At 37.6% G+C, this 24,654-nt stretch overlaps 3 protein-coding genes across 8 annotated transcripts; all 3 read left to right on the top strand.

The window, feature by feature from the left end:
- Window positions 1-203: 203 nt before the first annotated feature.
- LOC107840335 (B3 domain-containing protein At4g34400) lies at window positions 204-6,737 on the top strand. 2 transcript variants are annotated; one of them, XM_047395112.1, is made up of 4 exons: window positions 204-490; window positions 1,822-5,487; window positions 6,070-6,200; window positions 6,291-6,737. In XM_047395112.1, exons 2-4 carry the CDS (start codon window positions 4,959-4,961, stop codon window positions 6,576-6,578), a joined length of 948 nt encoding a protein of 315 aa, XP_047251068.1. In that variant the 5' UTR covers window positions 204-490; window positions 1,822-4,958; the 3' UTR covers window positions 6,579-6,737. The 2 variants fall into 2 exon arrangements, with proteins under 2 accessions (XP_047251068.1, XP_047251067.1); XM_047395111.1 differs by having other exon boundaries at window positions 204-5,487.
- A 17-nt stretch (window positions 6,738-6,754) lies between these two features.
- On the top strand, window positions 6,755-9,208 carry LOC107840336 (methyl jasmonate esterase 1-like). Of its 4 annotated transcripts, XM_047395115.1 has the most exons (5): window positions 6,755-7,016; window positions 7,137-7,249; window positions 7,906-8,240; window positions 8,338-8,475; window positions 8,703-9,208. In XM_047395115.1, exons 2-5 carry the CDS (start codon window positions 7,201-7,203, stop codon window positions 8,985-8,987), a joined length of 807 nt encoding a protein of 268 aa, XP_047251071.1. In that variant the 5' UTR covers window positions 6,755-7,016; window positions 7,137-7,200; the 3' UTR covers window positions 8,988-9,208. The 4 variants fall into 4 exon arrangements, with proteins under 4 accessions (XP_047251071.1, XP_047251072.1, XP_047251070.1 ...); XM_047395116.1 differs by having other exon boundaries at window positions 6,755-7,789; XM_047395114.1 differs by lacking the exon at window positions 7,137-7,249 and having other exon boundaries at window positions 6,875-7,016; window positions 7,511-8,240.
- Window positions 9,209-11,788: 2,580 nt separating this feature from the next.
- On the top strand, window positions 11,789-18,215 carry LOC107840338 (methyl jasmonate esterase 1-like). 2 transcript variants are annotated; one of them, XM_047395110.1, is made up of 6 exons: window positions 11,789-12,862; window positions 12,941-13,068; window positions 14,299-14,985; window positions 15,090-15,227; window positions 15,439-16,919; window positions 17,052-17,192. In XM_047395110.1, exons 3-5 carry the CDS (start codon window positions 14,545-14,547, stop codon window positions 15,736-15,738), a joined length of 879 nt encoding a protein of 292 aa, XP_047251066.1. In that variant the 5' UTR covers window positions 11,789-12,862; window positions 12,941-13,068; window positions 14,299-14,544; the 3' UTR covers window positions 15,739-16,919; window positions 17,052-17,192. The 2 variants fall into 2 exon arrangements, with proteins under 2 accessions (XP_047251066.1, XP_047251065.1); XM_047395109.1 differs by lacking the exons at window positions 11,789-12,862; window positions 12,941-13,068; window positions 14,299-14,985; window positions 15,090-15,227 and having other exon boundaries at window positions 15,469-16,919; window positions 17,052-18,215.
- Window positions 18,216-24,654: the final 6,439 nt, after the last annotated feature.

Raw genomic sequence — 24,654 nt, 5'->3', positions numbered from 1 at the left:
ATAATTAATCTATTGGTATCATGACTTTCTCTTTTTTCTTGCAAGCATAAAAATCAATATATTTATTCCAAACTTTTTACAACGTTATTTTGTTGTTTATCGACGATATGTCCACGTTATATTTTTGTTTCCGTTATTCTTTTATAAGAGTGTCCCCTTAACCAGGGTTCTTGGATGCTGGCGCATCAACGCATTACGATGCGTGGTGCTTGCGCTTCGGGTTTTTGATGTGAGGCAATCTGCATAAAGCGGGTGCATCACCCTCTGATGCGTGATCCGGGTTGATGTGCTTGCATCGTGTTTATTTAAATTGGTGGGCTATTTTTAAATTAAAAAAAAAAGAATCGGGTCAATTTAATGAAAGAAAATAGTTGCGATTTTGTAGGTTTAGCTATCACAATTTCTCTTCTTCAGTTTTCTGGCTGCTGCGAGTGTGACTTCTTCTCTTCTTCTCTAATCTCCATTGTTGTTGTGACTTCTCTTCTTTAAGGTAACTTTTCTTCTTTCTTCTTCCTTCTTCTCCTTCTCGTTTCATTGTTTCTTTTTTTTTTTAAACAAAAAAGCTTGTGCTCTTCTTTCTTATTCTTTACCGCCGCTCTATTTTAATTCTTACTGCAGCTCTGTTTTTTCGCTGTTTTACTTTTAGTTTTCTGTTGCTCTGTTTTTATTTTTATGGCAGCTCTGTTTTCCCTCTTTTTTTCTCTTTCTTTTTCTTCTGTTTTTTTTTTTCCTGTTCACTTATAATTTACTGTTTTGGATGCTCCATTAGGTCTTTTTTCTTTTAAATTGCACTTCACATCAATGATGCGGTCGCTTCACTTTTTTCGCATCACGCATCCCTGAACACTGCCCTTAACAACACTATACAGGCATCCCTGAACACTGCCCTTAACAACACTATACACTGAGAACACGCTATTACTATTACTAGCATAAAAAAATATTCTAAAGATTTTTGTAATCTTGAAGTTTATTCTCTTAAAGAAGCTTGTAGGGTTAAAGGTTGCGCCTACGAATTCTTTGACTCTCTTAAAGAAGCTTGTAGGTTTAAGGTTGTGCAGCAAATTCTTATTCTCTAAAAGTTTGAGAACAAAAGAGAACATGAAAAAAGGCTTCTTCAAGGTTTTCAATCCTGAAACCAGTGCAAAACGGCTAGTATGTATACTTCCTTCTTCATGGTATTTGATTCTATGGACTCTTTTTCCTTGAATCTTTTTTCTTTTGGATATGCGGGCAATGGATATGGAAAGGGGAAAACCTTGGTGACATTTAGATCTGCAAAAATGTAGACACAATTAACTTAATACCTCATGGTGTTCTAAATTTTTCTTGAGTGTACTTTCCCTCTGATAGACACAGAATTAATCATTCGATCTATGATTCTTGCTCACGCTTTTCTTGAAACTTTATCAAGTAATACTTTTTGAAGATGTGGGTCGTGAATAAGAGGAGAGAGATTCCTTTGTGTGATGCAAGTACATTTTATACTAGTATTTATATATGTTAAATCTCCTGATTTTGTACCAGTATTTTGTAGAATTCAGTCAGTAGATGTCATAAATTAAAACTGGTTAGTGACCAGGCTTGAACCCCAGTAGGTTAGTTTATCTAAAGCTTTAGTTTTGTTATGTACCCAAAAAGAAAAATACAAATGACTGCATAATGAGTATTGAAGGAAGTAACTTTGCAGTAAACTATTAGGATGCTTCAGATTTTGTTTTGTAGTTTCTGAAATAGTTACATTCTTGAATCCTAACTTCAAAAGTCTCAAAGTTTGAGTTTAATTGAAATATTTTTCCGTCAAATGCTGGCTGATTGTAGGATATGTTCAATCTGATTTAAAGAAATTGATGTTGTTCTACATTTTTTAATTCCAATGAGAATGTTGCGTTGGATGTGTGGACTTACTAGGGGAGATAGGGTTAGGAATGAGGTTATTCGGGAGAGGTAGGAGTGGCTTAGGTGGAGGACAAGATGCGAGAAGTGAGGTTGAGATGGGTTGGGCATGTGATGAGGAGAGGCACTAAAGCTCCAGTTCGTAGGTGTGAAAGGTTGGCTTTGGATGGTTTCAGATTGGGTAGAGGTAGGCCGGAGTAATACTGAGGGAGGTGATTAGACGGGACATGGAGCAGTTACAGCTTACCGAGGACATGACCTTAGATAGGAAGGTATGGAGGACACGAATTAGGGTAGAGGACTAATGCATGTGGGTGAGTCGTAGCTAGTAGTTAGGAGTGCTTTGGTGTAGCCGGACTAGTAATCTTAGGTCTTTGTACATAAGATGGAGCTTCTAGTTAGGAGGGTTTGTGTGAGGTGTGTGTGTTATGAACCAATTGTCCCACATTGGAAAAATAGAGAAATGCTAAGGGGTTTATAGGCCAAATGGGTTCTCCCACCTATCAGGCTAGTCTTTTGGGTTGGGCTCTCCCATTTGGTTTATAACATTGGAGCTTTCATTGAGAATCTCACGCGTTGGGCCGTGACTCGGAGTGGTGGCCTGCTGTAACACCCCAAAATTGGGTCCCGCAGGCATAACTCATAAGCAACTGAACAAAAAGTATAAATCTATACAAATCTGCGGAAAATAACTCTTTTCTAAATATGATAGATACAAAACTAAATTTACAAGATTACAACTCTGCTTTTACAACCAAAACTGAAAAAGAATACATCAACTTCTACTGACTGTCTATGAAGCCTCTACTAGTACTGACTGTAGGTAGCCGGGTCATGACTCTTGACTAACCCAACTCAATACGACTGAATAAAGAAAATACAACACTTCTCGAACTGTATAACTAACTCAAGCCTTTGAATCAAAAGGACTCATCACTTGCTGACTGGATGATGTGAACTGACTGGATCTGAAGATGTACACTATACCTTGTACCTACATTCCGAGAAAATGTAGCTCACATACGAATATGTGGGTCAGTACCATGGAAACGTACCGAGTACGTGGGGGTGCATGAAATAAACATATTTATATGCATATATATATATATATATATATTTGACGATCATGTCATAAGTTTTCTTTCCAAATCATGCAGGACATTTGTAAATGGCTCATAAAGCTTGAAAGAAATCTAAAATCTGAAATCATACACAATGAATGGTAAAACATGCCAATCTGGATATCATGAGCCATTACACTTAAACCAAATATCAAGATTCTTTTCTTATTCTCTCATCAAGCAATCTTAGTGAAATCTGGAATATTGAATACATCATAAATCTGCATTTCAAATCTCTTTTAAATCAGTAAAATCAATCTAAGAATGAGGGACGACCCTTTGGGAGGTTCTTCTAACCGACATGTACACCATGTGAGCACCCATGATGTCCCACGACTTGCCCCCGTAAGATTAGGGCTGTCCTACCCTTGCCATCGGTGAAGAACAATCTTATCTCAGTGATCACTATCTCAATTTTCCACATATAGTGGAAGTCAATGTCTCAACCTACGGTGGCACGTAGTTCTGGGGTATGAAACCGTAATAACATACCCAACTCGGTGCTAAATACTACTCCCAATACTATGCTTAAAAATCTCAAGAAAAATCCACTTTAAGGGTTATCTCATATTTCTTAAGTTAAATAAATGATAAAATCCGTAACTCGTTTCATAAAGTGGATTTTAACTCTGTTGTGACCAAAAAGTCAAATCTTTCTATACTTCATCAAAAATAGTCTAAACATGGGTGCATGTAGCACATAAATTCTCAAAACAACAATCTCAATGTGGTTTAATGACCCTTATAGCGATACTTAATCAAAACATTTCAACATTTATGTTTTATATCACAAGCATGCATAATTTATACGAAAATCTGAAAAATTTCAGCCTTTAATCATAACAATAATCTCAAACTCATGGAGTTTATTTTCTAAACATTCAAAATAATCATAGTATCTTGAACAACAACATAGGATAAGATTTATCACTTCAAATTCATGATAAAACATGTAAAAATCATGTATCTTTGTAAAATAATGCAAACTGTGGGCACAAGAACGAAAGGGTGTTCTTGTCATAACCCCACATACCTTTATGGTAACGGATTCGTTGAAAGATTGGACCTTCAAGCTTGATTGAAAGAATCCTTGTAGAGAACTTTGAATTCGGAGCTTAACTTCTTGATTCTTGAGAGGTAAACTTAGATTTTGTTCTTGGGAAGAGAGAAAGGGTTTTGGATCGTAACTTGACTAATTTAGGGCTTAGGGATTGTAATTATGTGTTTTAAAACCCCTTATCAACGATTTGGAGTGATTAGGGATGGTTTAGGGGTGTGAAATGACTTCAACACCCTTGATATAAGTCAAAACGGAGTGTTTTTGGCACTTGAAACTGACTTAGGCGGCGCCCAAGTAATCGCACAAGCCAGGTTGGGCGGCGCCTAACCAATCACCTAAGTTTGGTTGGACGGCGCCTAACCAATCGTATACCCTTACTGTCTCTCACGAAAATGGGCATAACTTTTCGCTCGGGTATTGGATTAAGGCGAAATTGGTATCGTTGGAAGGCTAATTCGATTCTCTAAAATTTGGTGGGTCTAAATATGACAAAATACCACATAACATCAAGTTACGCTCATTTAAAGATGACCCTTGCAAAATAAAATACTAAAACTTGATGGATTCAAAAGCTCTTAGCTTGCATTACCTTAAGTGACTCCTATGAACGCGTTAAACACATCATAAGCACTTTGTTTACTGCCTTTTTGGTACTGAGCTGAGGGTCTATCGGAAACAACCTCTCTACTTCTTCGGAGGTAGTGGTATGAATTGAGTACATTCTACCCTCCCCGGACCCTACTAGGTGGGAAAACACTGGGTTTGTTATTGTTGTTGTTGTAGCTTCTTTTTCTTTTTCACAGAAAATCCTCACAAGTTTTACCAATTCCAAGAATGGAAAGTTGCCTAGGAAAGTTTTCCTTAGGGATCGGTTTGACAATATGTGGCCTATGGGAGTGACTAAAACAGGACGAGATTTTTATTTTGAATATAAATGGGAGAAATTCATTGAAGACAACAGTTTAGAGTTGGGAGATTTTCTGGTATTTGATTTTGATGGAAACAGAACATTCTACACAAAATTACTTGGAAAAAATGGATGTGAAAAGAAAGAAGCTGGAGGTTTAAAATTGACCGTGGAGGAGGAGGAAGAAATAAATGAACATCATAATAGTGTAGAGCCAAAAGGGAAGAATTTGGCTAGTGATAACAGCAGTAGTTCTTCTGATGATGATGATAGTGTTGAGGATTACGTGGTAGATGAAAAAGAAAAAGAGGATGAGGAATATGAAGAAGAGGAGGAAGAGGAAGAGAAAGAGGAAGAAGAGACGGAAGAGGCGGCACGTTCAAAACGCAAACGCATGGTGGAGGAAGAACATGACGATGATGAAGAGGAAGAAACAGAGGCGGAAAATGAAGAAGAGAATCAAAGGGTTGACACATTTGAGAAAAAGGTATCACGTTCAAAAGGTAAACACAAATTAAAGATTTTTATATCAACTCTGTTTCATTTTATATGCAATTCAATTGTTTTCTTGTTAATATGTTACTTCCTCCGTTTAAAAAAGAATGACCTACTTTCCTTTTTAGTTCATTTAAAAAAGAATGACCCCTTTCCTTTTTTGGCAATACTTTAATTTCAATTTTCCACATGACATGTTTAGGACCACAAGATTAAAGCATATTTTGGTACATTTGGTACAACTTTAATTTAAGGCCACAAGATAAACTTTGTGCCAAGTCAAAGTAAGCCATTCTTTTTTAAACGGAGGGAGTACTATAAAAATGACATCTATGTATATTTTGACTTGATCTTATTGTCATATAAATGTCATGAAATGTTTAAGACTACAGTTCTAAAGAGTTTTAAAAAAGGATGGTCGTTTTGTTTGCTGGCAAAATGAGCCAGAAACTTCTCTCTGTGTCAAAGTCCTTTATTTCTTAAAGTCCAGGTTCAACAATTACCACCACGTACAATGTGACAGATGGAATATCTCGAGTTTTCATTAGATTTCTGTTTGTGAACCTGACCAGTTCACTTTCATGATTCAGCTGGATGCAAAAGAGTCGCTACTCGCAAGGTGAGGGATCTCCATGACCATTTTGATGATGATATATTCAAAAGTGGATGGGCGGCTCAACCAAAAAATCCTTACTTTGTAGCTAAAATACGATCCAGTTTGGTAATTTAAAGCGTATAACTATTTTAGTGAATGATTTTATATTTTTATCTTATAGCATTCTCGTTTGACAGTCTTTCACCCTAACTGTAGTACGTTCCGGTTGATTTGGTGAGAGACTGCAAACTTGAACTCCCTTCAAGTATGATCATTCGCGACTCTGCTGGCAGAGAATTTGAGACAGAATGCAAGACTGATAAGCAGGGTAAAACATGGCTAAGAGGTGGATGGGACAGATTATGTAAGTGGAATCTTGTGGAGGAAAACGACAAGTGCATTTGGGAATTTGTGAGAGGAAAACACAACAAAGTCCTTTACATACAAGTTCAAGTTCTCCGTGAAGGATCAAGTTGTCATCCCGATAAGAAAAACAAGAAATAGTCTGCTGCTATTAAACATGGCATTTTAATTAAATGTCCTCAAGTGTTGTTATTACATTATATATTTCTGTTGGATTGCAAGTCAACTTAAGACATTTATCATGTGCTCTTGGTATTAAAGGGAACTGGGTGATGGAGAAGATAATATTTTTTTTGATCCTACGGTTTTTTCTGCTGTTCTCCAACTGAGTACTGCAAGTAGTTCGTAGCAGGAGCAGTAATGGCCTATATGTTGCACAACTTTATCTTAGTTAGCATTCACGATCCATGCCATGGAACTACTGGTGGACTCTGGGAGTTAGGAGTTCATGTGAGCAAAATTATGTCCACTATGACCTCCTCCCATAACCCTCTTTCTCTTCAGGCTCCTACTTTTTGCAGCAATTTAATCATATTTAAATTGAATGGAAACTCAAGATTAGCACAACTGCAGGACAAGGTAAGTAAAGTTCCTTACACTTCTTATTTATCAGTGTTACCAATTATACAGTCAGAGATCATAAAGTATGAAAGTAATTAGCAAACTGATCTGCGGGTTCATTCTCTTTTCTGATTATAGCATACAAGATTGACAGTATACTACTTTACGACACACAAAAAGAAGGTGAGGTACTATATATGCTATGGATGATAGAATGATCTTTTGCTTGAAACAACGTCTGTTTCATCTAGGTAACTATTATTTAGACCACCTTTATATAATACATATATAGTGTATTCAAATGTTTCTGGAATTATGTTTAAACTTAGTGAACTATTTGACGAATAGTATAATGAAGGCAATGATTGAGAAATCTGTTCAAACTGTCTTCTGATCTTGTGAACGACGGATTAAAGAGCGACTAAAATGTAAAAATTTATTTCAGTTGATTATTTCTCTAATAACTTAGGCTTTTTAGATCATGTGATCAGAGGCTAACTCTACTTACCCAGGACAATAGTAGCATTTGGTGAAGTGCCTGCAGACTGCAGTAGTATGAAGTTTGGCAAAACAAGAAGGCACCAGCTTAGTTATCCCAACTCCTGATGACTATTAATAGAGAGGCCACGTTCCCCAAGCTTGCACCTGCCCCTACTACATTGCTTGCCCACTTCCTCAAATAATAGCCAACATGGGGTTGATTGTGTGCGGAAGTGAGCAGAAACCAAACTTCTCTAATTATAAAGCTGACATGTAATGGTTCATATTATGTGCCCATCCTTTAAAAGAAGGTATTAGGATATGGAGAAAAGCAAGTTGCTAACAAGTCTAGTAGTTCTAATACTTCTGTTGCCATATGCAACTGCAACCCTGTCAGGATCTAAACCTAAGAAACACTTTGTGCTAGTTCACGGAGGATGCCATGGAGCCTGGTCTTGGTACAAGATTGTGGCATTGATGAGATATTCAGGGTATAATGTCACAGCTATTGACTTGGGTGCTTCAGGGATCAACCCCAAACAGGCCCTCGAAATCCCACATTATTCTGATTACTTGAGTCCTTTAATGGAGTTCATGGCTTCTCTTTCTGAACATGAAAAAGTGGTTCTTGTAGGCCATAACTTTGGCGGCTTTGCAATTTCTAAAGCCATGGAAAGCTTTCCAGAAAAGATCTATGTTGCTGTATTTGTCACTGCTCTAATGCCTGGTGCAACTCTCAATGCAAGCACCGTTTACACTAAGGTACCAATATGCCGTATCGCCAACTTTATCCATGAGATGATGATGTTATCTTTGCTTAGACTTTTACATATTTGGAACTAAATATATATCGTTACAGGCATTTGCATCGACAGGAGTAGTATCTGCTCTTGATAATCATGTTACATACGATAATGGACCTAAAAATCCGCCAACAACCTTCAGCTATGGTCCGACGTACTTGGAAGCTTTTCTTTACCAGCTAAGTCCAATCAAGGTAAGCAAAGCATAATACATACATATAATTAAATAGCCAAGTTCTGTTATCAGGGTCAAGCGAATGGCCCTAAAGTGATTAATAACTTGTTTAGCAAAAAATAATTACTAGGCACCACCTATATGAAGATATTACTAGTTTATCCAAATTATAGATCTATTTGAGTACTGAATTGAGACATCGACATGGATCTGATTTAAATCATCTTTTCTTCTTCTTGGTGTTAGGATTTGGCGCTGGCCACCACACTAGTAAGGCCAGTATACTTATACAGTGTGGAAGATGTTTCTAAGGAGTTGGTTCTTTCAAAAAAAAGGTATGGATCAGTTAAGCGATCATTCATTGTCGCTGCTGAAGATAAACTTATAAAGAAGGAATTTCAAAAATGGATGATTGAAAAGAATCCACCAGATGAAGTGGAAGTGATTCAGGGCTCTGATCAAATGACTATGATGTCTAAGCCCCTTCAGCTTTTTGCTGATCTTCAGAGTATTGCCAACAAGTATAGCTAAGTGCTGTTAATTAAGAAGAATAAGGGACACAGGTTTAGGCTGACAATAAAACTTTAGTCAATTCACATATCTGATGAATTTATATGGTGGTCTCAGTTCTTTCATAGAAGTCCTATTACCGAGCTAGTTAATTTGATATTTCAATTATTATCTTTCAGCTGTTGCTTCCTTTCATTGTAATTTCAAAATTGACATCAATAAATGACCACTATTTCCTATAATTACTGACTTTTTAGTTCAATTTGGTTCAAGAACATGTTAGGTTGTGGAGCTTGATTAATATGTGACGTACTGTTATATATTAATGTTTACGCGGTTCCCAAATTTTAGGCTGTACCTTTTATTCTCATTCTCTGTGTAATTGTACATACTCAAGTCATTAATATAAATAGCCCGTCCGCCGTGGAGGTTACCCACGGGTGTTACCACGAAATTACCTCTCTTTTTCTCTCCTCAAGAACTCTCTCAAGTTTTCTTCATCCTCTCCATAGATTTAGTGTGTGTGAACTGCTAATCGATCCTAACAGAACAAACAGTTATATCTCATCAATGGGGAGGAGGAAATAGAAGTTAGATACTGAAGAATTAGAACAATATGAATGAGGAATATGTTGTAGGTGAACAAGAGCTCACTGATTTCACTGTGGCCATTTGCCTTGTAATGATTTCATACTATGTGCGTAGTTCTAATACTTCTGTTTCCATATGCAAAGGCAAACTTGTCAAGGCCTAATGCTAAGAAGCATTTTGTGCTACTTCAACATAAGGCAAGACATGGAGCCAGATCCTGGCACAGGATTGTGGCATTGATGAGATGTTCAGGGTACAAAGCCAGAACTATTGACTTAGGTGTTTTAGGTATCAATCTGAAGCAGGTACGCTAAGTCCCACATTTATCCAATTACTTTAGTCCACTAACGGAGTTCATGGCTTATCTTCCTGCATATGAAAAGTATTTCTTATAGGCTGTAGCTTTCGCTGATTCGCCATATCTAAAGCCATGGAAAGTTCTCCAGAAAAGATTTCAGTTGCTGTATTTGTCACTGCTCTAATGCCTGGTCCAACTCTCAATGCAACCATCCTCCTTATCTACATAGGCCGAATATGTCCGGTATATCGGGTTCGACCCGCCCCAACGTTTCTTATAGGGAACAAAAATGTATATGAAGAATTAGTAACATTTTGTCCTTAATTACTGCCAGCAGACTCCAATATGATGATTGTGAAATGGGAAACACCTCTGTAGTCTGTCTTCATTTTTTCTTGCATATGACACGTCCCGTATTTCTTACAGTTTGCAATATTTTTGGCCTAGAGGGGCATCATCATTCATTAACTGACAAAGACGACGCATATAGAATAAAGTTTCCTTACGTTTTCAACTTTCAAGCAGTCGAATGGTTCCATGATTGGCAGATAAGCAGATGCGTAGCTTCTCAGAGGTGGAGCGGATCTGAAGTGAATGGGTTCTGAATTAAGTAAAAAAAACATAAAAAATCAAGGGAAAAAAAAACATATGCTGCTGCAGGGTTCGAACCCATGTCTGTGGGCCAAAGATGCCTTAAAACTGACCCAACAACCACTAGGCCAAGCAACAATGTTTCTTAAAACTGACCCAACAACCACTGGGCCAAACAATAATGTTTGATAGTGGGTTCGCAGCATATAATAATATACATATATTCAGAATTTAGTAGTATAAATATAAGATCTACGTAAAAGCTACTGGGTTCGCCCGAACCCCCGTAAGGTACTGTAGCTCCGCCCCTGTTAAGCTTCTTGTCCTTTTAGATTTTTGTTCCTTCACCAACCAAACATTTTCTTTGGGTGGTTTTACCATAGTTCTGTTATTAGTTAGTAGTTAGCCAGTATTATTAGTATTATTGTTTTCAACAATTCTTGTTTATTTAGGATATTGCCTTAGTTATTTGAGCAATCATTGTTTATTTGGATTACGTTATTAGTGTTGGTCTAAGAGTCTTCTTATTTTCTTTGTAACTCTACTTAAAACGCTTTCTACGTTCATTAAAAAATAATTTTGTCCAACACTTACTCTGCATTTATATAGTATCAGAGCAGGCAAAGATCCTGAGATTGAATCTCACTACCACCCATTATTATAAATAATTTCCACGTGCTTGATCCATGAAAAAGAATTAGGACTGCGCGTGAGGGGACATATTGAGAATATAATTAAATAATAAAAGTGTACTCTCTCTAACAACTTAAGCATTTAGATGTGATGATCACACACTTCAACATGGTATCAGAGCTTTCCAGATGGCAAAGTTGTGGCCACTGTTGAGTTTAATGGGTAATTGGGATGCAGGGTTGAATTGAATGATAATATTAGCACCTGTTGTATTATCAACATTAACAACTCTGGGATTATTGCCATTATTGTTGGCCATTGCTGCTGATCTGCGTGAGGAAGGGAGACGGAAAAAAATAGGATCGTTCTCATTAGAGAGTATGGTGCCATACCCACAATGGGGCTCTATGGGGTCATTCCCATAATATTGTTTTTTTTTTTTGGACCGATCTTTAATTTTTGTCAAAATCTTAAGTAATAACAAACAAGTGGTCGAAAATATAATACCGAAATACAACAAACAACTCTTCGTGGGGCATAAGTTTATAGGTTTGTATCATAATATCTCATAAATAATGCTCCTGACATTGAAAATAACAAACAACTTTTTAGCGGCCTAAGTTTATATGTTCGTATCATAATATCCCACAAGTTATGTCATGGGTGTAAGTTTATATTCTTGTATCATAATATCCCAAAAGTTAAACATATGGAGTACTTTTAATTTGCATTCTTATGCTCTCAGTAAATCATGAAATTACTTGTTAGAGGGTTTTAATCAATTGGGTACCTTCCATGAAAATATGTCCAGTATGCGGCTTAGAATTTCGTAGGCTAATTTTAGCATCAGCCCATAGCTAATGTGGGGTTGCAACTGTAAAATTAGAATGCCTCATATTATGTGCTCATCCTTCAAAAGTACGAAAAAAGAGATGGAGGAAAGCAAGTCTCTGTTGCCATATGCAAATGCAACCTTATCAGTGCCTAAAGCTAAGAAGCACTTTATGATAGTTCATACAACAGGCTGTGGAGCGTGATCCTGGTACAAGATTGTAGCTGTTAAAATTGGTCTTGGGCCTAACTCACACCCCAAAAGCTAGCTCAAGAGGGGAGGATTACTCAGGTCCATATAAGCAAACCACTAGTCCATTCCCCAACCAATGTGGGACTTTTACCCACTCTAACACCCCCTCACGCCCAGGCCTAACTGTTACTGGCGCGTGGACCATGAGCCTAAAATGGGGATGGACCTGGCTCTGATACCATGTTAAAATTGGTCTTGGGCCTAACTCACACTCCAAAAGTTAGTTCAAGAGGGGAGAATTACCCAAGTCCATATAAGCAAACCACTAGTCCAATGGGTAAAAGTCACACATTGGTTGGGGAATGGACTAGTGGTTTGCTTGTATGAACTTGGGTAATCCTCCCCTCTTGAGCTAGCTTTTGAGGTTGAGTTAGGCCCAAGGTTCATTCTTGACATGGTATCAGAGCCAGACCCATCTCACCCAATGTTGGGCCTCCGGATTGAGATTCGGGAGAGATTTTCCACGCCAAGTTAAGGTATGGGCGTGAGGGGATGTTAGAAGAAAGAAAAGAAAGTCCACATTGGTGGTTAATGAGATGGGTGGTCTCCTTATAAGGCTTGTGCAATGCTCCTCCTCATGAGCTAGCTTTTGAGGTTGAGTTAGGCCCAAGGTCCATTCTTGACAGTAGCATTTATGAGATCTTCAGGGCATAATGTAACAGCTCTTGACTTGGGTACTTCCGCAATCAACCCAAGCAGGTCCGTCCCACATTTATCGCATTACTTTAGTCCGCTAATGGAATTCATGGGTTCACTTCACATAATTTGTTTTTGCAGGCCATAGCTTTGATGGACTCCCCATTTCTAAAGCCATGGAAACCTTCCCAGAAAACATTTCAGCTGCTGTATTTCTCTGTGGTCTAATGCCTGGTCCAAATATCAATGCAACCACCATCTATACTAAGGTATCAATTTTCCATATTCCTAAGTTTAGCAATGAGATGATCTGTTCCGTTTGTTTGAACTTTTACATGTTTGAAATTAAGTACTATACTTTATTTTAGGCAGGCAGTGTAGTAATAACACAACTTGATAATCATGTTACATACGATAATGGACCTACGTATCCTCCAGCCACCGTCATCCTAGGTTCGAAGCACTTGGTAACTAATGTTTACCAGCTGAGCCCAAATAAGGTAAGCAAATCATATTACAAATATATAATGTAATTGAAACAACCAATAAATTTTGTTATTCTTGTCATGAGAATGAATGACCCTTAAGTGACTGACTGACTTCTTTAGCCAAAAATTATTAGGAGGCATCACTTACTGGAAGATTATAATAGTTTATCTAAATTACAGATTCAAGTACTTAACCGCAACAACACCTAGGTAACTGATTTAAATCATTTTTTTCCTTCTTGTTGTTAGGATTTGGCGCTGGCCGCTACACTAGTAAGGCCAATTTATTTAACTGGGAGTCAGGAGTTCATGTGAACCAAACAAACTAAAATTATAGCCACTATGACCCCCTCCCATAGCCATCTTTCTCTTCAAGTTCCTACATTTCTCAACAATCAAATCATATTTGAATTGAATGCAAGCTCAAGATTAGGACAACTGCAGGACAATGAAAGTCAAGTTCCTTGCACGTCTTGTTTATCACTGTTACCAATTATACATCACAAAGATCATAAAGTATGAAACCAATTAGCAAACTGGTCTGCTGGTTCGTTCTTTTCTCTTATTAATGTTCAAGATTGACAGTATACTACTTTACGACACCCACACAAAAGATTGAGGTACTCTATATGCTTTGGATGCTTGAATGATCTTGCTTGAAATAATGTCTGTTTCATCTCGGTAACTATCATTTAGACCACCTTATTATAATATATAATGTATTCAAATGTTTCTGAAATTGTGTTTAAACTTTGTGAACAGGTTGAATTAAAATTCTACATTAATATATTTAGGTGATGCAAGATGGCAAGTAATATAATGAAGTCAATGATTGAGAAATCTGTTCAAAATGTCTTCTGATCTTGTGAACGATGGGTTAAAGAGCCACTAAAATGTTGTTCAAGAAATTTATTTCAGTTCATTATTTCTCTAAGAATTTTAGATCACATGATCACAGAGTTTAGCACTACTTACCCAAATCAATAATAGCATTTGTTGGAGTGTCTGTAGGAGGATGAAGTTTGGCAAACCAAGAAGGCTCTATCACCATCCTAGTTATCCCAATTCCCGATGACTATCAATAGAGAGGCCAGGGTCCCCAAGCTTGCTCCAGCCCCTACTACATTGCGTGCCCACTTCCTCAAATAATAGCCAATATGGGGTTGCTTGTGCGTGGAAGTAAGCAGAAACCAAAATTCTCTAATTATAAAACTGACTCGTATTATGTGCTCATCCTTTAAAAGAAGGTATTAGGATATGGAGAAAAGCAAGTTGCTAACAAGTCTAGTAGTTCTAATACTTCTATTGCCTTATGTAAATGCAACCTTGTCAGGCCCTAAAGCTAAGGAGCAATTTGTGCTAGTTCATAGGGCATGCCATGGAGCTTGGTCTTGGTATAAGATTGTGGCGTTGATGCAATCTTCAGGGCATAATGTCACAGCTATTGACTTGGGTGCTTCAGGAAACAATCCCAAGCAGGTCCTCGAAGTGCGACATTTGTCCGATTACTTTAGTCCGCTAATGAAGTTCATGGCTTCTCTTCCTGCACATGAAAAAGTAGTTCTTGTAGGCCATGAAATTGGTGGCTTTGGCATTTCTAAAGCCATAGAAACCTTTCCAGAAAAGATTTTAGTTGCTGTATTTGTCACAGCTCTAATGCCTGGTCCAACTCTCAATGCAAGCACCGTCTACACTAAGGTACCAATTTTCCATAACCCCAACTTTAGCAAGGAGGTGATCATATGATCTAAAAAGTTTTCATAGACTTTTACATATTTGGAACTAAATATACTTCGTTACAGGCAATAGAGTTCACTGGAGTACTAGCTGCACTTGATAATCATGTTACATTCGACGATGGACCTAAAAATCCTCCAACAACCTTCAGTTATGGTCCCAAGTATCTGGCAACTAATATTTATCAGCTGAGCTCAGATCATGTAAGCAAAGCACATACAAATGTATAATTGAAATAGCTAAGTTCTGTTATTCTGGTCAAGCAAATGGCCTGAAACTGACTAATTACTTTTTTGCCAAAAATTATTAGTAGCCAGTAGGCATCATTTACTCAAGGATTTTTACTAGTGTATCCAAATTATAGATCTATTCGAGTACTTAATCGTAACATAAACATTAAACTAATATAAATAGTGTTTTCTTCTTCTTGGTGTTAGGATTTCCACTAAACTAGTAAGGCCGGTATTTATATTCAGAGCGGAAGATGTTTCGAAGGAGATAGTTGTTTCAAGCAAAAGGTTTGGATCAGTTAAACGAGCATTCATTGTTGCTGCTGAAGATAAGCTTATAAAAAAGGAATTTCAAAAGTGGATGATTGAAAAGAATCGACCAGATGAAGTGGAAGTGATCCAAGGCTCCGATCACATGACCATGATGTCTAAGCCCCTTCAACTTTTTCCTAATCTTCTGAGCATTGCCAACAAGTATAGCTAACACCTACTAATTAAGAAGAATGAGGGGGACAGGTGTAACGCTTGAGAATAAAACTTCAAAGCTGATGCATTGATACGGCGATCTTAGTTCTTTCATGGAAATTCTACCATCATTACTAGTTAATTTGATATTTTAATCATTTTTATTTCAGTTGTAACTTCCTTTCAATGTAGTTTCAGTGTTTGGAATTGACATCAATAACCGACCTCTATTTCCTGTAATTACTGTAGTTTGGTTCAGTTAGTACCCTCTGGAGATCCACGTTGTGTGTGTATGTTATGAATTTAACCAAGATGGAGGTCCTATTTGTGAAGATGTCAAATTACATTTGGGACCCCGGAAAGATGTCTATATATAGTAGAGGAATATAATCTATTAGGGCAGATGTTATGAAATTGTCTTTTATTTTCTTAGCTAAAGTTTTAGCATTCTGGAACCTCTCTTTTCTATGAAGAATTCTTATTTCAATATATGTGACTATGGTTCTCCTTATCAGTATGATTCCCCCTCGTTACAATGGTGCTTTCGTTGTCCCTCCTCTACCAAATGGGTATCATCTTCCTGTCAAACTCCTCCAGCCTCATACAACCAACATTATCTTACTGCACCTTCATCATCGAGCCCCACCTATCCACCTGCAATTTTGGAGAAGATCTACACCTCCCTCAAAATCGTGCAGGATTTAGTGATAGAGTCGCAAGAATGTAGCAAATGTATGCTCTCTTCTATTTGCCATGTGCGTTCGGTGTTGCAGGAGAAGATGCAATTGGACTCCACTTCCATTGATACTCTAGAGATTTCAGATGCTATAACTATCACCTCTGTGCTAGAGTCAACTTATAATGATAGTGACACCGAGGTGGCTGATATGGTGAAATCCCATCTGGATTCACAGCTTTTTGTTCTTGGTGTTGAAGATAAAATACCGCAATGTGCTTCTATTGACGCTACCGAGCTCAAATTCTCACATGTCTCTTTCTCAGTTAAGGGACCACTAGAGTTTGACTGCAAGGTGTTCGATAGAGTGCCGCAGAGGGACATTTCTGCAGAATTTCATTGCCCTAGTGCACATATTGGCTCGCTTTCACTTGTTTTGCGCATTAACGATTGCAAGTGGGTAGATACTGGGCAGTTAAGTGATTCATTTGACAGGCGCCAATACAACCAAATCAAGCTCTTAGGTAAGAAGTTTCATACTGGTCAACCACTTGCTGGGCATAGTGGCATCTATTTGAAAGGCTATTATTTACTTGTTATTTGTTGTTCTTTGACCAATTGAATTGACATTGGTCAAAAACTTCTGGATGTTTCAGGTTATGCTCCTCTAAGTTCCTCATTAGATGCGCCTAAATTGTTTGATAAAATGGCTGAAAGAAGGAGATGGCTTTCCATGTTGAATGAATCTGAGTATATAGGTGAGGCCGAAGTGCTAATTGAATGCAGTGATAATCTTACAAGGTTTTGTAATTCCTACAAGCTACTGGGTATATCCTTAGATAACTCATTTTTGTATTCTCTTGATTGGGCTGCTACTTCTCGTGTGGAGAGGTACATAATTGATCAATTTAAGCATGTTAGGTCCAATTGCAAGAGGGATATTAGTGTGGAGAGGTACATATTAGAGAATGCAAATAATTTTAGTGAAAATTTCAGATCTTATATCTGTCCATTGTCTGATAATAGGGCACGTGCAACAATTTTATCTTTATTGATTGAGCTTTGTTCATCCGAACAAGTAAAACCAGGCTTGCTTCTTCTGTTGCCTTTCGAATTTCGATGTAAGATTGGAAATTTTACATGGCAAATTAATTGTAAATTGGTGATTTCTCAGTCTGTACGAATACTTGAATGGATTGATTCTCTCAAGGGTTGGACGTCACTTTTGCCTCAACAAAAACAAGTTAAAGCTGATGCTTGTTGGTCAGATTGAAGGGTTGTCTGACTATGATTATGACTCATTCCTGGCGGTGAATTCTTGTCAAGCATTGGCCCAACAGATGTCAACTATTGGGAGAGGTATACAGGAACCGACTCAGTGAAAGAGTGGAGGAAACATCTTAACATAATACTTCCAATGTTAGTGTCTTTTATCCGGGTGACTTATGGTGCATATATTGTGACCTGTTTTGTGGATAGTAAGATTTTAAAAGCTGTAGTGCTACATAATGAGATGGTTGTGCAAGAAATTACATCAAATATTGTGCTATGCACCAATCAGATTCATGAATTTTGCAATAAACATACGCCACTGGAAGCTGATTTTGTGTTGGTTGCTGGAAGGACTTGGCTCGAGGTGTAACTTTTTTCTTATTCCTCAACAACTTTTATTATTGATCCTGGTATACTCAGTATCCATATATAACTGTTGATATTGACCTGGACATGCATACACATACTAGTATTCCTGCTATATATTATTTAATTGCTATACTGAGGCGTGAGCAACTTGGTGGCCTTGTGATGGAAGAAGTAGGCAATGATGCATTTGTAAATTTTGATAAAATGATCAAGTCCAGTGATTTAGTATTCTTGTTATCTGAGACAGTGTTGTTTGACATTCTCAAATCAAATGGTCCTCTGTCTGATGTAGTTAAGAAGTGCATTTTGATGTTCTTTGAAATATCTGAGAATAGAGCGGAACACAACAATTTGTATGAAGCAATTTCCAAAAACATCCAGTTCGGTATACTTCTTGCAACAAATAGTTTGGCTCTTAGCTCTGTGGTTCTTGAACACTAAAAAATGGACTTAATCATTAAGCTTGCAGCTGAAGTTACACATGTTTTTGGTCTATCAATGGCTCTTACATATGTTACTGTTAATGTTGTTTCTCATGTGCTCATCTATGCCTACACAACTATTCTAGGAATTTTCACAAAGACCACATACTCATTCCACAATATTACAAGAATGCAAGAGTACTTGAAGGACCCAAGCAAGTTACTACGTTTACTCTAGCTCCAGTTCCTGCTACTTTTTGTGCCCCTTATGGTACCCAGACTTGGCACAAACCACTTGAGGCTACTGATGCAGAAGAAAAGGAAAAGCAATATTCCATGATCGGTAGTAAAGATGTCTTGACCCATCACCCTCGTCACTATGTTTCTCAACATGAGTTTCATTTTTGCAAAGCAAAAATATTTGTGGAGAATTATTTCAGATCCTGGAATCATTTTTCATCATTTATGTGCACATGTAACTGCTGGCATATTAAACTTTCTTATCTGGAGAAAACATGGATGTAACTCTTGTGGCTTTTAAATGATGCTTTCACTGGGATTTCTAGTAAGTTGGTTTTGAAAGTAACTATCCCTTAGGGTGCTTCTTGGATTGCAGAGATCCTACATGTGGTGATGCCACCAATACAATCTGCTTTAGAGGAATCTGATCCAACTATTAACAGTGATCTTAAATCAAAGCTCCATCAGATGCTCAACGTTTGCCCTTTGTTTTTGCCATCTCTTTCCCAGGAACTCTTTGATGATTATCTTGTTAGATATGGATGCATCCTCTGGTTTAAAAAGCAAAAAGAAAGATCAATGTTGGAAGTTACTTTGGATAATGAAGCTTTTGAAGAATTCTTTTGGGTTGTTGGCACTGACAAAGAGGAACAACACAACACCATGGTCTTTGTACGACTATACTCGAACCTTGAGGACAAGGTTCTTATTGAGGGTGGGAGAATTGTTTTGAATTTAACCAAGATGGAGGTCCTATTTGTGAAGATGTCAAATTATATTTGGGACCCCAGGAAGATGTCTATATATAGTAGAGGAATATAATATATTAGGGCAGATGTTATGAAATTGTCTTTTATTTTCTCAGCTAAAGTTTTAGCATTCTGGAACCTCTCTTTTCTATTTTCCCCTTTGTTTCTATAATGAATTCTTATTTTAGTATATGTGACTATGGTTCTCCTTATCAGTATGATTCTGATACAGGAATAATCACGGATATGGACTTAGGAGAGTGTGTGTTGGACCCAAGCCTTGGCACATGTAATTGAAGTGTAAAAGAGGCCTAAAATGCACCCAAATCATCCCATAAATTACACTAGATAGGTGCCCACTCTTTGAAAGGCCTTTTGATCATTTTAACTTATATTTGTTATAGCTATAAAAGGAATATTGTAGGGTTTTTAGTTTAGTTTTTGAATGATATTTGTGAGTCTTGTAAGACTTGTAACAAGCTCTCTCTCTGATACGGGTATGACCACGGAGGTGGGTGAGTTCGAGAGTGAATGAACCCGAGACTTGGAGTGTACACGTAAAGTGCAAAGGAAGGCCTAACTAGGCTCCAAAATCAGTCCATACAATGCACTCCAAGGGAGCCCACTTGAAGACTTTGACTAAGGGGTCATTTTGGATATTTCACACTATTCTTGTAATACACTATAAATACAACCTTCTAGGGATTCATGCATTAGATTTTGATGATGATGAATATTGTATAACATTGAAAGACAAGTCCTCTCTCCTTGAGGCACAAATCTAAAATTGTAACTAGGGAAGTCAACTTGAGTGTGGAATCACTTGTGTTGGATTCAAGCTTAGAAATGTTGGTCCTTAGGAGATTGAGATCCCTCTTGTGCCTACGTAGGAGATAGGTTAGTATTGTGTGTAGTATTAAAGGTCCGAGGGTGTAACAGTTCTTGGGTTGTTAATATTATTCCCTCATTTGGTCTATCTATCTATCTTTATCTTATTGCACTTTGTAGATTCATAGTGGACTGTTTTGTGTCCTTCTTGAATCTGAAATTTTTTCTTATTGTGTTCATCTTGTTATCATTGTGTTGCTGCTGTTTTTGGTGTCAAATGCACCGCTGTTATCTCGTATTGTTATTGTTGTAGTGAATCCTAGAGTGGTCTCCATCTTAGTCCTCAAATCCTTAAGATTAGTGGACTATTTTAGAGTTGTTTCGTGTTTTCGTTGTTTTTCCCGTATCACTCTCTAGTGAGAAGAGTGACCACCAAAACTAGGATACAACAATAGGGTGGGTTCTCTTTTGTTGTTGCATGCTTGGAAACGTTGATGCTAGAGAGGTAGAATCCAATCTTGTGTCACGTAAGAGATAGGTTTATTATTGTGTCTAGTGTTAAGGATCCAAGAGTGTCCATTCTTGGGTTCTTAAGATTATATCTTTATGTGGTCTATCTATCTATCCTTTTACCTTCTTGTAATCTTGTTTAGTGTTTGTGTTATAATCTTGTGTTCTTGTTGTTATTGTTAAATTTGAATCTTGTTCATCATATTATGTTGTTAATCTAGTTTGTTGTTCGCTGATTTGGTGTAATAAACACCTTGTTATCTTCTTGTTATTGTGTTCTTGGGAAGCTGAGACTTGGTCCCCAAAAGGGTTCATGGATTTCTTTCATTTTGTGGATTGGTTTTTGGACTGATTTTGGTGTTTCCTTGTTTGTACCGTATCATTTGGTATCAAATCCATCTTTGGTTTTTTTTCTTACAATACCAATCTTGGGCTTTCTTGCTAAGAAAATAAAAAAGAAAGAAAAGAAAGACGTGTTCTTGAGCTTGAGATCTTGGCGAGATCTTGGCCGAGAAGTCGAACTTGTTGTTGTTGTATCTTGGCCGAATTTTGTGTGTCTACGTCTAGGAGTTATTTTGCTTTTGTTGTTGTTTCAAGTGTTAGTATTCTTGTCCATTAACGCTTTGAGTCGATCTAGATTTGAGCTTTTAAAAAATTGATGTTGTTGTTGTGAACAAGACCATGGTCGTGTGCTGAAGTTGTTGTTCTTGGACGTGTGAACTTGTTGTTATAGTCTTGGTTGGATGTTGTTGGTGTTTTTGTTGCTCTTGATAAAGTTGTTGTTGAGTTCTTGACATTTATCACAACCTTCACCCTTGCTAAAACCGAAATACAACACCAAAAAAAACCTTGGCCGTATGTTGATATTTGCTGTGGGGTGGAAATTATTGTTGTGTTGTTGATGTGTTCTTGAAGTTTGTTGTGGTGTTCATCTTGTTCTTCATCTCACCTTACAACTTAAGACAACCAAAGTGTAACATAGATTCAAAAAGGTGAACCTACAAGTTGTAAAGTTGTTTATGAGAAGACTTGAGCCATCACTTTCTTGACTTAACATCTACTTTTCAACCACTTTTCTTGTTTCAAGGGACCTTGTTTTGTGGGAATTTTATAAAGTCAAGTCTTGCCTTTTGAAGATTAGACTTAAAGGAGATTTAAGTCATATACTTTCCCTCTAAAACCAATTGTTTCCATTACATAGTAACTAAAGTTTGTAAACTTCAACTAGTGACTAATTGTGGGGCCGTGACCAATGGTATGCTGCTATGTCACCCAAGTTACTGTTCACACAAAAATTTTAAGCTCAAAATTTGATCTTCTAGTTTCATTGTGTTGTTTCTCTAGATTCATTTGTTGATTCCATTACTAACTTACAAGCTAGTTTTAGATTGTAAGTTAGTTTTGAAACCGTCCTTCGTGTATACGTTCCTTTGTGTGTCTTATCCTTTTGAGTTTTTGTAATACTTTGTCCACCTCTCACTGCCTCACGGAGTACAAGCAAGGTTACGACCCTTGTGAGATCAAAGTGAGAAAAAAACTTCGAGAGCCAAAACAATAGAGAGGGAGTATGCGGACCATTCTTGTACAACTAACTTGTTTGTTGTTTTGTAGGAAACTTCTTGGCCATAATGGAAACCATTTTGGCCCTCCTTAATGCTTTGTCCCGAGACCTTGCTAGGGCAAATGTGGTTCTTAAAAAAATTGACTCAGATGTGGTAACTACGCGTGAGAGGTTGGATCGATTGGAGAGTCAAAGGAACTCTCGTGCTTTTACTCCCAAAACTTTACTTCCAATGACCAATCCTCCAAGACAACCACATAATACCACAAGCCAAGCTCCAAATAGCCCTCAAAATAGAGAACAAGATAGACCACTTCCCCCACAAATTGATCAAGTCCAAAAAGGAGGACTTGGAAGCCAATTTTCTCCTATTCAAGCTCCACAACCGAAGCTCCACGTTACCAAATCGAGCCTCTCAACCAAAACTTCCCTTTCCAAAAATCGACACATCCAAGAAGAGGAACATGGCAGAGAGAGACATGAGGGATATGGAGTCTATGACGATGCTTATATGATAGAAGGATACTTGAATCGGATAAGATTAAAGGACAATTTCAAGAGGGAGAGGAAGCCGAGGGTCAAAATGAAGATGTTGGATCCGAGACTTATTGTCATTATGCTCTCGGGTTTGGCTAGCTTGTGGACTGTTTTTGTGCATTTCTTGTGGGCTGTTTTTAGCTCGTTTTTTGATACGTCTCTTGTTATTATTGAGCTCTCGGGCTCTTCATGGTTTGCGGAATGTTTTTGAGTAGGTTTCCTTTGAAGTGACCAATTGAGTGAGGTGAAGCCGTGAATTTGTGGACAAATTCCTCTCAAGATGGAGAGGATGATACGGGAATAATCACGGATATGGACTTAGGAGAGTGTGTGTTGGACTCAAGCCTTGGAACGTGCAATTGAAGTGTAAAATAGGCCCAAAATGCACGCAAATCAGCCCATAAATTACACTAGATGGGTGTCCACTCTTTGAAGGGGCTTTTGGTCATTTTAACTTATATTTTGTTATAGCTATAAAAGGAACATTGGAGGGTTTTTAGTTTAGTTTTTGGATGATGTTTGTTAGTCTTGTAAGACTTGTAACAAGCTCTCTCTCTAGTGAGAAGAGTGACCACCGAAACTAGGATACAACAATAGGGTGGATTCTCTTTTGTTGTTGCTTGCTTGGAAGCATTGATGCTAGAGAGGTGGAATCCGATCTTGCTTCACGTAAGGGATAGGTTTATTGTTGTGTGTAGTGTTAAGGGTTCAAGAGTGTCCATTCTTGGGTTCTTAAGATTATACCTTCATGTGGTCTATCTATCTATCCTTTTACCTTCTTGTAATCTTGTTTAGTGTTTGTGTTATAATCTTGTGTTCTTGTTGTTATTGTTAAATCCGAATCTTGTTCATCATATTATGTTGTTAATCTAGTTTGTTGTTCGCTGATTTGGTGTAATAAACACCTTGTTATTTTCTTGTTATTGTGTTCTTGGGAAGCCGAGACTTGGTCCCCAAAAGGATTCACGAATTTCTTCCATTTTGTGATTGTTTTTTGGACTGATTTTGGTGTTTCCTTGTTTGTCCCGTATCAGATTCCCCCTCGTTACAGTGTACCCCTATGTGAATGGTACAAACTGTTCAAAGATAATATAACTAACGAATGTCGGTTAAGCTTTATAAATTCCCCATGGACGGAATTTTAGAACAAGTTTATTGGGCAAAGGTGGGGGTGCTTCCTTGCTAGTAGGAAGGAGTGCTTTGTTTGTAGCTGTGCCAGTAGTCATAGTGTTATGCGTATATCTTGTAGTTTCTTGTTCGTAGTTTTTTTGCTGATGTTTATGATTTTGGAGAGAGAGTTTATATTACTACTCTATGGATGTCTTTTTTTTTTCTATTAGTGTGTTATCCTAGTTTGTTTTTTGTTTTTACTATGTCTTTTTTATACTATTATTATTTGTCTTAAGTTGGGGGTCTATCGGAAATAACTTCTTTACTTCATTTGAGGTAGTGGTATGGACTGCGTACACTTTACCCTTCCCAGACCGCACTTTGTGGGAATTACACCGGGTATGTTGTTGTTCTTTGTCATAAGAAAATTAGCGTAAGAGTTCAATGGAAGAATCAGCGCATTGGGGTCCAAAGGGGGTCGTTATGGTGCCCGATCTGTCCGCCCATGGCCTGAGAATAGCCAAAGATGGCTAACTGAGCTCAGGGATGATAGAGCGTGCGACGCGTTCTATCTAGCATGACCGTTCTTTTAATTGTTTAGACCACCATCTGTGTAATACATAATGTATTCAAATGTTTCTGTAATTGTGTTTAAACTTGG

Source organism: Capsicum annuum, chromosome 8 (assembly GCF_002878395.1).
Source record: "Capsicum annuum cultivar UCD-10X-F1 chromosome 8, UCD10Xv1.1, whole genome shotgun sequence".
Lineage (NCBI taxonomy): Eukaryota > Viridiplantae > Streptophyta > Magnoliopsida > Solanales > Solanaceae > Capsicum > Capsicum annuum.
Note: the sequence above shows the minus strand (reverse complement) of the source record. Positions and strands in the feature narration are given on the sequence as shown.